Raw genomic sequence first — 17,907 nt, 5'->3', positions numbered from 1 at the left:
TTACCTAAATTTGTAGCTTTCTGCATTTGGTTTTTGAATTTAAAATTGTTTAGGTAAGGAATTTTTAAGGAAACTCTACCACCAGAGAGGCAAAATTTTTATAATTGCCCTATGTTTGTTTTATTTAATTAATTTTTAGCTGTTCATTTCATATTCGAGTGCGTTAATATTAGAAGCTAGATCTTTTCTTTCTCTCTTCAGAATTTTATTTAAAATACACATTACGTACCTTCCTTCAAATACAAAAAAATTCTATACTTTTCATAATGTCATATACATATATGCATCTATCAGGCCACCAAGCTCAGAGACCAACACAAAAATAATTATTTTTCGGGTTTCGGAAATTATTTGTGTTAAAAAAAATTCGTTAATATTTTTAGCTCTACTGATTCTACATATTTTTTTTTTTTAATTTAAAGTTAAAATTTTAAAAAAGCAGTTTGTACTCGTAAATTACATCTGAAAAATACATTTTTATTTAAAAATTCAGAATTTTCATGAACTCGTATTTGCTCTTCAATTCAATTTGCAACAATTACCATAGGTATATTCTATGGCCTGCGTAATATACTATAGTATTTTTCAATCTCTTAAAAGCGATTATTTGACATAATTTTTAAAAATTTCGAAAAAACTTAAATATTACTGTTAAAAACTAATAATATTTATGTATAAGAAAATTCGGCAATAGGAAAACCGACTGCCTATCCCAATTAACGGTTAATACTGTCTCTCCAAATAGGCATATTGGTATTCTTTTCACATAGTAGTACTCATTACTTGGCCACAATGTAGGACAAAGAAAAGGCATAATTAAATCAAGTTATTAAAAAACGCCTCTCTTTCTACGTTTGTATTGCATTATGGTATATGACAGTGCATAAATGCTTTAACAGATGCATTTGCTAATTTTCAGTTTTTTTAAATTTGTTTATCAAATTCACACCTGTTTGAATTTTTAGTTTAGATTAAAAGTTAAATGAAATTCATGAAATAAGTTTGTATAATGTTTAATTAAAATGTGATAACTTGCTCCGGTTAGGGTAAAAATACATGAAAGCCCCAATTTTGCTAGAATCTCTATGAGCATTAGGAACCTAATTTAGTAGTATTTATCTTGGTCTTGAATTAGCAATTGTATATAATATATTCAGTTGCATATATTCACAAATATGTTATAGTGTTGAGACAAAAGAGGAATTTTTAACTATAATATTTGTACTTATTTCTCAATTGGCAACTCTAATCATACTAAAAAATAACAAAAACAAAATTATTGCGTCCAATTGCGTTTACATTCGAAAAAGTAAAAACAAAAAAAAAAAAAAAAATAAGAAAAACAAAGAAAAATCATCGTAATTTTTATTCATTATTTTTTTGTTCGTTATTTATTTGTTATCATTAATGTGATTGTGTTTACGATTGGACAAAATTTTTTGTGTCCTCAGTGCCAAAAGTTCATCAAGGTAACGTTGTGTTTTTGTCAACTTGTTTTTTGTGTTTTTTTTACTTTGTATTTTTATTATTGTTATTATTCTTATTGTTGTTGTTTTTTATGAATAACTTATAATAAAATCAACATAATCGAAGGTCATTAGAATATTTTATGAAACAACAACCGTCACATATGAATCAATTGAAAAAAATTGCTTTCTATCTCTGTTTAGAAAATGTATACGTCTTCATACATAAATATATTTATATTTGAGCTTGTCAAATTTAGAATTGACATTTAATTGTCATTATCAATAACAAATTTTTTATGGTATACTTTTATTTTCCCATTTTTTTTTTAAATTTTTGGAAAATTTCTAAAATTTTACTTCAAATTATAATTACGAATAGGGTAAAAAATTAAGAAAAAAAATTATATTCGCTATTATTAAATTTATGAAACAAATATAAAATATTTTTATTTGTTCTAAAAATTTGTAACAGACGATAAACTAATTATTCACATTTTGAAATTTTTACGATTTGAATAAAAGTGTTGAATTAAATATACCTTTTTTATTACAAAATTACAAGATACCTTCCTCCTTATTAAAAATTCTGCCCATTTAGATCGGCCGTTTAGAAAAAAAAATAACAGTTATAAAAATAAAGCCATATACAACTGTTGTTATACATATACAATGCTGCAAAAATTTCATTTTGCTACATTAAATTTGCATCTCAAAAGGATATATGAAAGTTTGGTTCCAGAAGCTCTGTTTTAAATCTTCTTGCATATTTTCAGCTTCGTGTCTCCAAAACTATTAAAAGTTACATACAGACGTGCGCACCAATGATTATAGTGAACTTAATAAAGAGACTTTTCTCAAAATCTTTTCAATGCTTGCAATACGAATAAGGAATATCATAAGGCAACACATACAAAAATAACATATCAAATCAAAATTTGACACATTTTTTTAATTTTTACCCCTTAAATTCGGGTCTTCTTTGTAAAAATAGTCAATTTTAATTGAATAAGTACATACCTCAAAATTTTCAATATTACTTTAATATTTCCAATATGTATTTTTAACCTAAATTCATTTATTTAATAAATTTTAACATGATAAAAAATTTATTAAAAAATTTTGTTTTAATATACCCAATTAATTTACCCATAATTGTTATTATTATTATTTAATATAAAAGATTTAATTATTATCGCCTCTAATAATTTTTGTTATTATTATCTAATATTCAGTAATCCGCACCTATATTAATATCCATCATATTATAATCTAATTCTAATTCGCACTATGCACTCAAACACACATGAAAATGTGTATTACAATTTTCCCCCAACATACGCGCATAATAAAATATAATTAAAATTTATTTTGAATAAAATTTACAAATATTGTAAAAACATATTGTACTAGGAATATGCACATATTATGTTCGTAACTATATACCCACACACATACATAAAATGATGTATGCGTAATATATACTTTTAAATGATATAAGAGTTATATGCTTATGTAAGCAGTAAATTTAATTCATAGTACATCAAAAATAATCACCATGTAATATAATTTACTCCCACACAAATTTTTTTTTTTTTGCTTTTTATTCTAATTTTTGGACTAATAATGACATCAAAGGATATTCATTACTAGCCTATGTATTCTGTTGGAATAAGGTACATGAATATATGTATAGAAACTGTATACATGCACCTACACAAATATACGTATGTTAGGTAAGTATATTTTATTTTTTGTTCAGACAAAAGAACCGAAGAATAAACAAAGTTATAATAAAATTATCACCCAACATTATTCGTCATTAATATTATATTTATTATTATTATCATTTCCATCATAATCATTAACATCAACAGCAACATAGCATTATCATTATCAACCTTACAAACATACATTTAGAAAATATAGAAGCCAATATCAAGTACCCAAAACTTTAGCATAAAATTTAACAGAAGAACAAAAAAATATAAAAATATAAAAAAACAAAATAGCAGCTTTTAGGATTCTTTAATAACAGTAAAAAAAAATCATGTAATTCAAATAAAGGATTCACAAAAAGATAATTGGAATTGGTTTCCAAAGAATTGGTGGAAAGTTTTCCATAGAAAACTACATCACAAAAAAAAATTCTCAAGTCACTTTTAAATTTTTTCCCTTATATCTTACTTTCCTTGAAAATTAAAAAGAGAAGAATGGATAGAGATGACCGAGCCAACTCTGTGACACTCCGTGTATACAAATGATTGATTGTAGGAGTCGGAGAGTTAAATAAGATGTATATTGTTTTTGGCAACTGTTAGAAGTATTCGCATGGTTTGAATTAAATTTTTCGATTATAGTTATTTCATTTTTGGCTTTTTCCATTTATAGTTAGGTAAGAAAAAGTTATAGTTTTATATTAGTTGTAGCAAAATAATTTTTGAAATTGTATGGCATTTACCATTAAATTATTCAATTACCAAAAATCTTTTCAATGCTTATGTAAAATATTCTATAAAGAAAACTAATGCCAAAATATAGAATTTTCGAAGGTTCCCATTGAAATTATCATAAATCCCAAGTAATTATTATTATAAAAAATAATTTTTTTTTAATGTTATTGAAAATTCAAAAATTAAATAAAAAAAAATAATAAACATACCACAAGAGACATCTTAAAAGTTATTAAAATATTTTCTATAATCAAGACTTTCTTTCCGAAAGAAACAAAAAACACAATATGTATATTGCGAAGGCAAAACCTTTAGAGTTGCCAATATATTCAAAATTTAAGAAAAATGAAAAAGTAATTTGGTTTATTTTTTTTATTTTAGTTCTTTAAATGTGTCGTATGTAATCCATATGAAAATAATTCTGTTATTAAGAAATAGAAAGGTCGTTTGCGATCAAATAAATTTTCCATATTCTACCACCATTAGGTTTAGTTTTTCTCTCTAAATATATTAAATTTTCCTATTTTCCCTTCCATTTTTCTCTTGTTTAGCATAAATGCTTCATTCGATTTTTATTTTATTTTAAAAAAAAAACAAAAAAAAAATTTCTTTTTTATTTTTATGTTGTCCTACATTTTACTTATTTTATTATTATAGTTTTATTTTTCTTTTGAATTTTATGATATTTTTAATATTATTACTTTATAATAACATTATAAAAATGATATATAGAATTTGTCAAATAAACAGAGTGTTTAAAAAGTGTATGAATATGTTTTATAGAACAGGAAATAACAAAAATAAAAAAAACGTATAAGCAAAAGAGTAACGTATAAGTAATATGGTTCAAAGGAGCTATAAATTCTTATTTTTTATAATCATAACAAGATTAGGTAACACTTTCTATATTTTCTATAAAGTAAATGACATGCCCCTAAATAGAATTTTGCTTAGAATAAAGTAACTTTAATATTCTGCCTCTAAATAAACGATAATGTCTCTTAAAAATATTTCGAAATGATTGCAGTGAAATGAATAATAAGTGCATGTTTTTGATTATTTTCATGGAAATTAGCGAATTTTTTTTAAATTTTATTAATTTGTCAGTTTCATCTAACACCATGACCAGAAATCAGGCTTGAAAATCGGATTTTGCTATTAGCCAAATTTTAATATTTTTCAATACAGAAGAAAATAATTTTGATATGTTACTTGTTTACTGAAAATATGAATTATATGAAGTGTTTAAAGAGGATTTCAAATATATTGCTGATTAAAATTTACAATAACAATAAGCGTCAATATTTGTAAACATCTGCCTTAATTAAGACCTAGCTACCAAATATGAACAAATAGTAAATTAGAAATATTACTTAATTACATCTATAACTTTTAATTCGGAGGTGTTTATTTCATAATGAAGCACTGAGGTAGGAATAAGGGAAAACGAGCCAAAAGCTCTCCGCTTGGTAAATAAAATATTAATTTGGTAAAATAAATCAAAATTTTAATATACCTTGTACAAATACATATAGGCACATATATTACATATTATGTATATAAATATATTAAATATTTAAATAATAATTTACATAAAATAAATAAATGAATTCAAAAATTACTATATTATATGTTTAGCAATGAAAAAAATAAAATAAATAAAAAAATATTTTTCTACATTAACTTTGGAGACGCTTCAAATACGAAATTTACATAACATCTACATATTTATAGATACACCTATACAATGTACCTTGTATATTATATAATACATGTATTATATATATTTCAATTTATACATTTATATATTAGATATGTATAAAAACAAAAAATTGGAATAAAATCAAGGTGAAAATAGAATAAACAACTTGTGATTTAATTGTTACTTTTTACAAAAATTACATTGTGTTTTTTTTTTTTATTTTGAGGGTATTTATTTTTCGTATTTTCTTGATTTTAAAATATTATAATGTTAATTTAATTTAAATTTATTTCAAAAAAAAAAACTACAGACAGACACACACCAAATAATTTTTTCGTACTTTAAAATTTAATCATGTGAAAAGAATTTTTCATTATTAATTAAACTCAAAAAATTTCTCGGATCATTTTCGTCGTAGGACAGTGAAATATTTTTGGCTTTTGTAAACAAAATTTTGTAACAAATTATTTCTAAGTAAATTATGTTTAAGTATTAAAAGCTAGATAGTTTCTCATGTTTTACATATTAAACTTGAGAAAAATTTGTGAGTATTTTGAGGAAATGATTTGGTACATAAATTTGTAATTAAAATAAAGTTCTTTTCGTAGAATTTTTCAATTCCATTTTCCGCTTTTCCACTTTCAAAGTATAAAATATTTTCCTTTCATCTTAAAATGATTGGTCTATTTATTTACTTATATTTTTATATATATTGTTTAAGATTGCGTATTCAAACACAATTCAGCTTATGAGCTATAATTGCTGAATTGTGTATTTAGGTCTAGAATTATTTTAATAACTATTCAATATTTTTTTGATTAATAAGCCTTTTTATAACTAGTTTTTCAATTTCTCTTGGAACAATGCTAACGAATTGTTTTTATAAATTTTTATATGTTATTATTAGTAATAAAAGTAGTGCTTCCGTAACAAGTTAATAATAAAACTCTTCTCAACACTTTGAAATTCCAAATATCATATTTTCCGTATCCCCAAATTATAAGCAGAGATAGCAATAAAACGATGATAAACCTGAACTTGAAATCGTTTCGAATTCGAAATAAATAAAATATTATCATATTATTTCAAATTTTATATGAATTTCAGTTTTGTTTTCAATTAAGAAGGCGACGTCTATTATATAGATAAATAAACTCGGATTAAACCAATGTTTTATAAAGTATAGCGGTTTAGCCTTGTGAAAATACATTTCAAAATACTTTTTCTAAGAAGTAATCTACTAACAATCTCAATTATTTTTATTAAAATGTGTAAAAAATTATTGCCTATATTTAGGATGAAAAATAAAAGACGCGTTAACATAATAATCGAATTCAGGGGTTAATTGTGTGAGTTAAGATTTAATGGAGTAGTTAATAGACTGGCATTTACCATTAACTTTTCGCTCTTATAGAAATTTGAAGAATCTTGTAGTTTCAAAAATATAAGGCGCCGAAAATTTAAACTTTTTGAATTTAGAGAGACGATTAGAGTGATAGTGAAGTTGGAAAAAAGTTTTTTTTTTTAATGAAATAAACTATTTACTGGTGTGTTACAACTTTATTGTATTAAGACTTCATCATATCAAAAATTTTATAAACAGTCAAACGGATGGACGGAGAGGGTTAAATAAATTAGTACTTTTTACCAAGATTTTGTATTTATAACAACCCTTTGTTCGTTGGCATGTTAAAAAACTTTCGACCCCACTGCTTTTCTAAATTTGGAAATTTTGTTAGAAAACACACACAATTATTTTTAATCACAATATAATAAAATTTCACTTAATCTAAATCTATTACAAAAATTTTTATATTTAAGCGAATAAAATTTGCAAAATTTTTTAACCCATTTTCAAAATAATTAAACTATAAATTATATTTTTTGTCGGTTTACATTTTAATTATAGCCAGACAAAACCATAGTAAATAAGAAAAACCAAAAAAAAAAAAAAAAAAATAACCACGAAATCAAAAGAGCCGCGTTTCACCAAGAAAACAACAAAAACGCAAAATCTAAAGCAATTAAAACGAAAAAATTTAATTTTTTTTCCAAATCATCAAATATCTTAAGTCTTAATGCAATTCATGTAAGCAACGTAAGAGTAGCACTTGTGAAAAAATGAATTTTATTAAACACACCAATTTTGCGTCGTGTCCACTCCACTAAAACAAAAAAAAATTTAAAAAAAAAAAAAAAGTATTCGCATTTATTTTTATTGCTCTTTCAATCTTTTTTAGTGTATACCCCCGATTAAAAATGAAATATAGAGAAAATTTTAAGACAGAAATTATTCAAAATTTCCAAAATGTAAAAAAAATTATTTTTTAAATAAAATACCAGTGAAAATAACAATAAAAACTGAAAGCGCAAAAATAAATTCATACAGAAAATCTCAAAAAAAATTAAATATTTTTTTGTACATATTTTGAAAATTTTCGTATTTTCTAAATAGGGGGACACCAATTTTTGTATTAAGCAAAATTTATTACACGCATTTAAGATTTTTAACATTTTCACGAAGGTTTTCCATTATCAGCTACAAATATTTAATTGACAGGGTCACCTGCTAACATTTTACAAAATTTTGTAATTTATAAATTTGTCGAATGTAATTGATGTTAGAATATTAAAATACAGAATTACAATACAAAAATTATTTTAAAGCAAAAAATTTTCAAAAGTAAGAAATATGAGCTGAAATATCAATTATCACGAATTTTATCCTAAAAAGTTTTATATTTAATTCGTCATAGATTATGGCATTTTATGTTCTCTTGTCATGTAATGAGCAACTAAAGTATGAAAGAACCCTTTTCTCTATATCAATACACGGGTATAATCTAACCCTTTACGTATCAAGGATTATCAATGTCAACTACTTTTTTACAAAACTCTCTTTTCATAAGATCAGTAATTCGAATCGGTGATGTTATTTGAGTGTTATATGTACGATTTTAAATGAAACAAAGAATTAGCATTGTTATATTTAGAAACTCTTTTACTTGTGGGTCTTTTGTGACTATCTGCATATAGGATTAATGAAAATCTGTATCTTAACTTTAAATTGCACAGTTTGAATAAAAGCTGATTAAAAATGGATTTGTTAAAACTTAAAAGAATAACTAAAAAGTGATCCAATATGCCATACTTATTAGAAATTATTTAATTTAAATGTATGTACATTAAATTTGCACTATTAAAAATGAATTGAACCGCACACTTTTTCAATGAATTTCCTAAAAATTCCAACAAATTTAACCTATTACAATGTTAAAGAAAATTTATGTACTGTAAACTCATAATATTTTTTTCATTTCTAAAGACATTTTGAAATATTCTCTAACACCCATTTTTTCGATTTTCATCAAAATATTTACAATTTCCAAAATTATGTTTATTAAATAAAAAATAATAATGAAAAGAAAAACAGAAGATAATTTAATAATTTTTATATAAAATATTAAAAATAATAAAATATAAAAAAAAATTCTATTTTTAAAAACATAAAAATTAAAAAAATATACAAAAAAATTTTTGTTTTACAAATTTTCCAAATATACACATGCATACACATCATTTTTAATTTACACACAGATGTTAGTATACGAATCTAACGCACCCATATACGAAATGAAAATAATTAAAATAAAATGTTGCCGTTGTTAAAATGTTGACTCATCAATAAATATTTTCACTTTCATTTTATCATTTGTTGTGATATTATTTTGAGAACGTGATAGAACGCACATTTTCCACTTCATCACCGTCTCTCACTACTTAATATTACTTAATATAATATGAACACACTGTGTTACATTTATAGATGTAAAAATAAATAATTTTTTCATTGCTATAGGTGAGAGTAGTCTTAACAGCTTGAATCAAATTATACCCAACACATACTCACTCACATACTGTGCAAAGAAATAAATGTTATGTGTATAGAATTTAATTAATTCGAAATTTAAATGCGAATATAAAAGTTTTGTGAACTAGAACATTATATTTTAATGCATACATAGACAGTGATCGAGTTCAACAAATTAGTCAATCAAAATAACGAACAGCGGAACATAAAGGTTTAGTTTACGAGGTTTCAAAGGTCCTAGTTTGTATGTATTTCATATATAAATTGTGTATTCCATTTCTACGAAAGAAGATGGGCGCAGTTAGGAATATAAGTATGTATTTGTCAAAGAAACAGAAGCAATATGAAAACGACTTATTACCATAGCCATAGTAAATTGCGCTTAAATTTTAAAATACAAATCTGAAATTAGCTTGTGTACTGAGCAATAGTTTATTGAATGAACGGATTGAAAAATTAAATAATTTAATAATTTTTAAAAACACATAACTTTCAATAAAACACCATTAAAATCTTTTATCATTAGTGTAACAACATTTTTTATGACTAAATTTAGATATAGCTACAAACCAGATTGTGTCAAATTTTTATTTATTTTCATAATTATCTCATGATGGTAAATTCTATAGCAACCAAATTCTAGAATAGCCATCTGTATGAGAGTTACTTCTGATAAATATTCAAAATGAAACTTAACAGCTGAATTCTGTGAACAACATATTGATATCTACGAGACAAAATTCTAAATTTAAAAAGGCTAACGGATTTGGACGAAAGTGAAAAGTTCCAATACTTTGAATTGAACTTATATATTCTTAAGTTATTTGCGTTCGATCTCTCTGCAAATTAGTGTGAATAAGTTAGTAAATAAAATATGTGAATAAAATATTAAGATTTTTAGAATTTTAAATATAATTGAATTGAATTTCAATTAAATGAACAGGTCAGCGAAAGCAAAAGTGAATCTGTTTATTTATCAATTCACCTTTTTTGCGTAAGTATTTAAAATTCTAGATGAGTTCTATAAAATGCAAATTATGCAATTCAATACTTTCCAAATAAAATTAATTAGAACATTGTTTTTTATTTTTATTTAAATTTATTTGGTGGATAAAAACAAAATGCATGCCTGCAATTAAATGGAGTTAATTGCAGGCATACTACAAGAAATGAAATTGCAAATTTAATTTGAAAAGTTTATATTAAATTTACAATTTTGCATTTGCTTTATATTATTAATTTACAGAATATTCTGGCAATACACAGACCATCACTTTTCACTCGCTCTGTCACTCAGCGACAGATTCTCTGAGTTTATAATACAAAATTATTGCACCAACAAATGACAAATAATACCCATAAAATATTCACAAATTTTTTAGCTCGAGGCCCAGAACAAAATATCTAATTTGAAACTTACTAAATTAGAACATCAAAAATATTTTATAGAATGTCATATCGGATAATTCTAAATTATGCTTAGTTTCATATGCTTAGTTTCATATTTGAATTTGAATAAAATTTCGTGATAAAATTTACAATTTTTATTTCATTCAATAAAATTTCCGAAATTAAATCTATAATTTTCCATATAAGAGAAAAATAAAAATTAAACAAAAAAAAACTTACATTCTTTATTTTTATCCAATTGTGGTTGTAAAGGACTTGAATCAATAACAGCTTTCGGTGGTGATTGTCTTGAATCATATTCTGATACACCATCTGGTGATTCAGCTACTAAAGATGATGCACCAGATGATGATGTTGGTAAATTTTCTGAATGATCACCTAAATAAAAAAAATAAAATATTTAAGTTAGTGGTACTTTTTAGAAGTATATAAAAATAATACAAATATTTAAAAAATTTTCGATCTACTTAATGTTTGAGCAAATTTTCTAATCACCATTAGGAATATCAAACAAGATCGCGACTTTAAGAACAAGATAGGACCATTTTTGCAATAGAATTTTTATATGAATTTAAAAAACTTACTTACAATAATAAAATTTTGGAAAGAAGTTGCCACTCCTCACCCATTATGATTATCATATCATACTGTTAGTTAAAATTATGGTTAGTTAAAACCATAGTTTAAAAATTGCCAAACTTTGCATGAAAAATTAATATAATGGAATTTATACAATTTAAATCACTCGAAAAAGAGAGCAAGCAGAATTGAATTTCAACACAAATATTTTGAATGGATCATTGATAAAAGTTTAAGAGTATGAAGATGAGAGTTTACGATCAGTTTATTAAAATAAATTCATATATAGTTATACTATAGTAAAGCTGTGAATAATTAGTCAATGTTTGGAATAAAATGTACGAGAAAAGTTCAATAATCCTGCCACAATCGAACTATTTTAAAGAAAAATGTATAAGTGAAAATGTCAAAGATTAACATCTCAAAAACAAAGCGTTAAAACAGATAAACGTCTACTTCAACAGATAAACGTCTACTTAAGGCGATACTTGAGGCGATGGAATGTTATTGAAAAAAATTTAGTTTTTCAGTATGAAATTTTTACGAAATTGATTCTTTTCAGGAAATTTCAAGATTTTTGAATTACAAACCCATTACGATGCGACTACGAGAATATCGGTGTATATGAAGCGAAATTGTATTGTAGCGTACTGTATATGATACAATATATTAAAATTGACTAACAACAAACGATTAGGATTAGAATGATGAAAATATCACAAACAACCACCGGAACAGAAACTCTTCGATTTATTATGGTCTCATATTGTTGCATTAATTGGCCTAAATATTGGTCTAAACTGCATTGCTTTTCAAAAAATTTTTCTTTTCAATTATAACATAAAACTTTTTTCTTAAAATTTTTTAACTCTTACACTTCTTTTCAATTCAAATATTTCCAATAAATAAAAAAAAATAAATTAAAAATTTTCATTACTGGATTTACGCCCACATTAAAAAGGTAATCATTAAATTGGTAAATTTCTCACTCAATAATTAAAATAAATTAAATTTTATTTTTCATGTTATATCGACAATAAAACTAAATAAAAATCCTTAAAGGATATAAGAACAATATTTGAGTATCCTGTTTTATTCAAATCAAAAAGCTTTTTACTACATTTCAAAAAATTTTAATTTGAGACTTTATTTTAAAAGTCCTTTTTTTTTTTGTTTTTTTTTTTGAATAAAATCTTCTCCTATTCATTTAAATATTTATTCGCCTAAAGGCGCTATGTATATAAATATATAAAAATATTTTTGTTCATTTTGAGAGCCAGAGGATAACAAAAGATAACTAAAATTTCAGAAATAAGAAAAAAAATCTTTACATGTTGTTTATTAAAGAACAGAAATGCAAGCAAAATAGTGAAAACAAAAAAAATCCAAATCAAAGAATAATGAATGCTCTGAAACGGTCAGATCATATTCCATGAATAGAGAATGAATGTGAGGTACCTTAAATTTTTTGGTAAAAAAATTTCTGCTCTTAGCAAATTTAATGAATAAAAAAGAAAAATTAACAAAGAATACAACATTATATTTTATTTCGAAATTATAACATTTTTAAATTAATTTGGGAATTTTACTTTGCCGTAATTACTTATTCCGAGAAATTTACTTGAAATATGTTTTTGGTTTTCTTATTTTATTTTTGGTTTTCTTGTTTTTTTTTCTTGTATTTAAGTAAATCTAAATTTAGATTAAATGAAATTTACTGAAATTAATAAATTAAAGTAGAAACAATTATTTTAAGCCACACAAAAAAAAATTAATTCAAATTGTCCCCAAAGTCCGGATCTAGGCATTTTAATTATGATTACACTTTATTGGTAACACTAATGATTAGGGTAATCACTATGAGATTTGATAAATGTGTAATTATTAATTAATCTAATAAATAAATAATTAATCTTTGGGCTTTCAACAAATTTGTAATTATTTGGCAATGAATCACAAATTTTGCAACGTTGCAAATATTCACCCAATTAAATGGGCCCAGGTAAAATCTGCCAACACATTTATCTTCTAAAAATTTATAATAAAATTAATGAAAAAAATTTAAAAATTCTTTATTTCAATATTAATCCCCAAGCAATCTTCACAAGATGTAAGGTTCAAAAAAAATATTAACTATAGTTTCGGTTTAGGTCTAAATCTAAAAATACTAGTATTGCATCAATACAATAATATTCAATAGTGGTTCAACTAAAATACTTTAAAATAACATTTAACAATAATATTGAAAATTAATAAAATAATAGAAAAAAATTTAACAACTTACCGTCAGCCATTTCGTCGTAGGATGATTCGTCAAAGATAATTTGATGAAATGTTTGATCTAATGTTGATATTGAAGCAATTAAACCCTTACGACAAGGAAATTTATCAATTCCGCTAATTGATGTTGATGATGATGGTAATAATAGGTCACTGTTTGATGGTATTAATTCAGTAGAAGTTGTTGTTGTTATTAAAGATGATGTTGTTTCTTCTAATTTTATTGAATTTTGTTGAATATTACAGCAACAATTATTACTGTTACTATTATTGTTATTATTATTATTACTATTACAATTATTATTTAAACAATTATTATTTTCACTATTACAATTACAATTTCCACTATTATTATTATTAATTATATTTTCTGATGATGTTGTAGAAGATGGTGAAGATGATGATCTCGACGATGATCCAATTATTGATACTGATGATAATGATGATGGTGATGTCGTTGATAAAGCTGAAGATGATGCTGATGATGAAGATAAAATTGGAGAAGATGATAATAACGATAATGATGAAGATGATGAAGAAGATGATGATGATGTTGAAGAGACACCATTAATTTGTACACCACCAGAATTATTACCACCGCTATTACTACTACAACTATTACTAATACAACTAATTCCAATTGCTGAATCAATTGACGATGTTGTAGATGCTATAGATGAGCAACCAGATGAATATAAACCAGATGTTGATAATGATGATGTTGGTGAAGATGAAGCTATACTATTACTATTTGTATTACAACAATCTGATGGATTATCTGTTTGAAACCAATTTGGAAAGCTTCCCTTCAGCGTGTCGATTAGATCCTGATCGAGCGTTAAACGCCACGATTCAGGTCCGTCCACGCTATGCGTAGACTCTGGAAAGATACAAAAGAAAAAGAAAAAAAAAATTAAATAATTTATATTTTAAAATTTTCAATATCTATAAATTCTAGTAAAGTGAGAAAAAAACACAAATTTTTCACGAAAAATATATTCGAATAACCGTAAATCATCAAAAGTAATCAATATTAAAATAAAATTCTGCCATCGTTATAGTATATCAAGATTTTGCAGCCGTGAAACAACAAACTCTTATGATCTTGCTAAAATTTCTAATAGAAACCAAAATTCTAAAAAAATTTTTTAGAATTTTCTTAGAATTCCCGTCTTTGTTACAAAATTACAATTTTGCACAACAGTTTGTTTCTAATCATCCTCCTATCTACTCTATTAATCACCAAAATTTCCCATAGGAAAACAAACATTCATTTCTTAAAAGTTAGTGTTTTAATAAAGCAATCAGTATGACAAACACAATATTGTTGAAAAGTTTTGGTATATTGTGGGAATTTTTTAAATTTTCTCTTAATTTTGTTACAAAATTATATTTAATATTAATTACATTAGTAAAATATTTGAATAAAAAAAAATTCTCAAACTACATGACAATTTATAAATTTACCACATAATCTACTTACGGTATTAGACTGCATTATTTTTTTGCTAAGTGTGTATATAAATAAATAATAGAAAGTATTAGAAGATTAAAATGACATCAGAAATGAAATCATGATTTTAATCAGTTTTGCTGACTAGTATTTTAAAAATAAATAAAAAAAACAGCTTTGCTATATTTAACGGGAGCCCCTTTTTCCATCTCTAATAAATCAACCCCAAAAATCAGAAAAAAAGGGTACAAAATAACGTAAAATCTTAATAACTAAAATACAAGAAGGTAAAATAGGTAGTTTAAACCCAACGGCTTGCAAAACAGCACATTTCCTTTTAACAAAATTTAAATCTGAAGTTTGTGTTTCTGTAACTTTAGACCTAAGTAATAAAAACGATTTATTGAAATATGGAATTCTATTATAGCGATACAAATTTGCGATATAGCGAACTTTTGAAAAAATACTGTAGGATTAAAATTGCTCTGAAAAATAATGAAAAACCAAGAAATAATCAACAGTGAAAGAACATTTCAATGACCGACTCTACTGCCTAATACTTGCTTATAGCTTTTTATTTCAAAGAGGGTTTTGGTTTGGCAATATTAATTTATAAAAAATTGGTGTTTTTACAACTCTGAAAAAGAGAATATAGGAAAATATTGGAAAGAGAATATAGGAAAAAGTTTATTCTAAAGAAATTTATTGCTTTTACTTAAATCTGTTATACTTTCTTATTTTGAGGATATAAAAGTTTTGCAAACGAACGGATACACGAAAAAAAAGAATGAAACTAATAAACGCAATATTTTCTAATTTCTTTGAAAAGTTTAAAAAAGAAAATAATACCTACCTAAAACCCCAAAAAATAAAGTCAATTTTTGAGCCACAACTACCAATCATTTGTGATAAACTTTTTATTCATTATATAAAAATAATAATTCTCTCTTTGGGTACCTCATTTATTTAGGCTGTTAAGCTGCAGGAGAATTGTGGAAGAAGAGGAAATTTACACTGTATATGCTAAAATATAAATATTATATAGGCAAATATATTGACCTTCAGACCAGAATTTTTAATTTGATCAACCACAAGAAAAAACAAAATCATATTTTATGTATCCCATTATCACAATATGATTTCTTTTATATACTCTTTCTGTGACTGTTCTTCTTCTTTTATAAACTTTTTATTCTTCTTCTATAACTGCTTTGCTACTTTGGTTACCTAAAATGAATTTTAAAAGGTTTGCATACAGAATATTAAATTTTTTTTTTATTATTGTTTGCGTGATTATGTATGTCGTATACCTACTTACTGTCATTATTTTTATGCTTTAAATATTCTTTTCTCATTGTTGGTTTTGTCTTTTATTATCATTTATTAGAGTAGTTGATTGTTTCTTTAAAAAAATATTGTAAGAGGGCCAGTAGAATGAGAAATTATTTACTCTTTTTTTTTCTGTTGGGCTAGCGATAATATGAATATAACCTTGAAATTGAAATGAAAGAAACATTGAACTATAAAGAAAAATGACTGAATTTAAAATAAATTTGATTTTTTTTCGGTCTCAGTTTATTTTTGTTCTCCCAATATTTAATATCCTAATATTCAAATTTATGGACAATTTTTGGGGTTTTTATCCTTTTTTTTCCTATCTATACTTTGTATAAAATTTGTTTTTTGTCATTATTGATATTTATTTTAATTTAATTTATGTTGTTCTTATACACAATGTTATTTATTTTAATTGTTTTTAATATACAAAAAAATGAGAAAACAAAATCTATTTTATAATCAAATGTGTAGTCAAAATTTTGAAATGTGAATGCCATCTATAGCCAGCAGTGGGCTTATATTTTATATATGTAGTTTAGTATTTTTAAAATTGAACAAGAAGCTAAATTTCATAATTCATAATTTTCCAGTTTTTATCTTCAACATTGCTCTTTACATATGCTAAGATTTGTAAGAAATTCCAGAAATATTGTATTTTAAAAGTAAAAAAGGTAGATTTCTAAAATGAATTCATTTAATAAAGACTGAGAGTCAATTGAAGAAACATAATGGAAAAATTTGTAAAAAAAATTACAAGAATTAGTATAGAATTCATCTTGTCAATTCTGTGAGATCCGATACAAATAAACGATTCTAAATTTTTTGAAAATGAGGAATTGAAAAACGCACTCAAATTTATTTGGATACTAAAAAATTTAATAACAAAACCCAATTTATAAAAATTTCATGAATTTAGCTCGATAAGTTTTTCAAGTAAATATCATTTTTTTCTCAGTGCAGTAAATCGTTTAATTTTTGATATTTTCCAAAACGAATTGATAATCTAAATCGTAAAATTTGAAATAATTCCTCAGATATTTTACCTAGTCAGCTTATTACTTAACAGTTCAATTTATTTATTTAATTAAAAAATCTGTTACACATCCACATAAGGAGGAAGTTTTTCAAATGCTCTGGTGCCAGAGAAGTTACTGTTACTAAAATACACAAGATACGCGAATTTATTACGGGGATAACTTCCAAGAGATACATTTAACTGAGACACTTGCCAAGGAAATGATTTAATTCAAATACTTGAATGGCACAAAAGTTATTTCTAGATTTTAAGCCGAAATTTAAATTTACATTTAATCTGCTTTTACAAATTCTACCCTGACTGATTGCTAACGAAATAT

At 24.3% G+C, this 17,907-nt stretch overlaps 1 protein-coding gene across 2 annotated transcripts in view; it reads right to left on the bottom strand.

The window, feature by feature from the left end:
- Positions 1-17,907, bottom strand: part of LOC129609045 (serine-rich adhesin for platelets) — a 58,134-nt gene that overhangs the window by 12,318 nt on the left and 27,909 nt on the right. For both annotated transcript variants that reach the window (XR_008696930.1, XM_055520899.1), the window contains exons 2-3: positions 13,766-14,641; positions 11,122-11,280 (exon numbers count right to left, since the gene is read on the bottom strand). Coding sequence is in view for 1 of the 2 variants with exons in the window: in XM_055520899.1 (XP_055376874.1) it covers positions 11,122-11,280; positions 13,766-14,641 (1,035 nt within the window). In the remaining variant the exon portion in view is untranslated. The remainder of the gene's footprint in view (positions 1-11,121; positions 11,281-13,765; positions 14,642-17,907) is intronic.

The sequence above is a fragment of the Condylostylus longicornis genome, unplaced genomic scaffold (assembly GCF_029603195.1).
Source record: "Condylostylus longicornis isolate FDR11 unplaced genomic scaffold, ASM2960319v2 ptg000038l, whole genome shotgun sequence".
Lineage (NCBI taxonomy): Eukaryota > Metazoa > Arthropoda > Insecta > Diptera > Dolichopodidae > Condylostylus > Condylostylus longicornis.
This window is presented reverse-complemented; position numbering and strand designations above follow the sequence as displayed.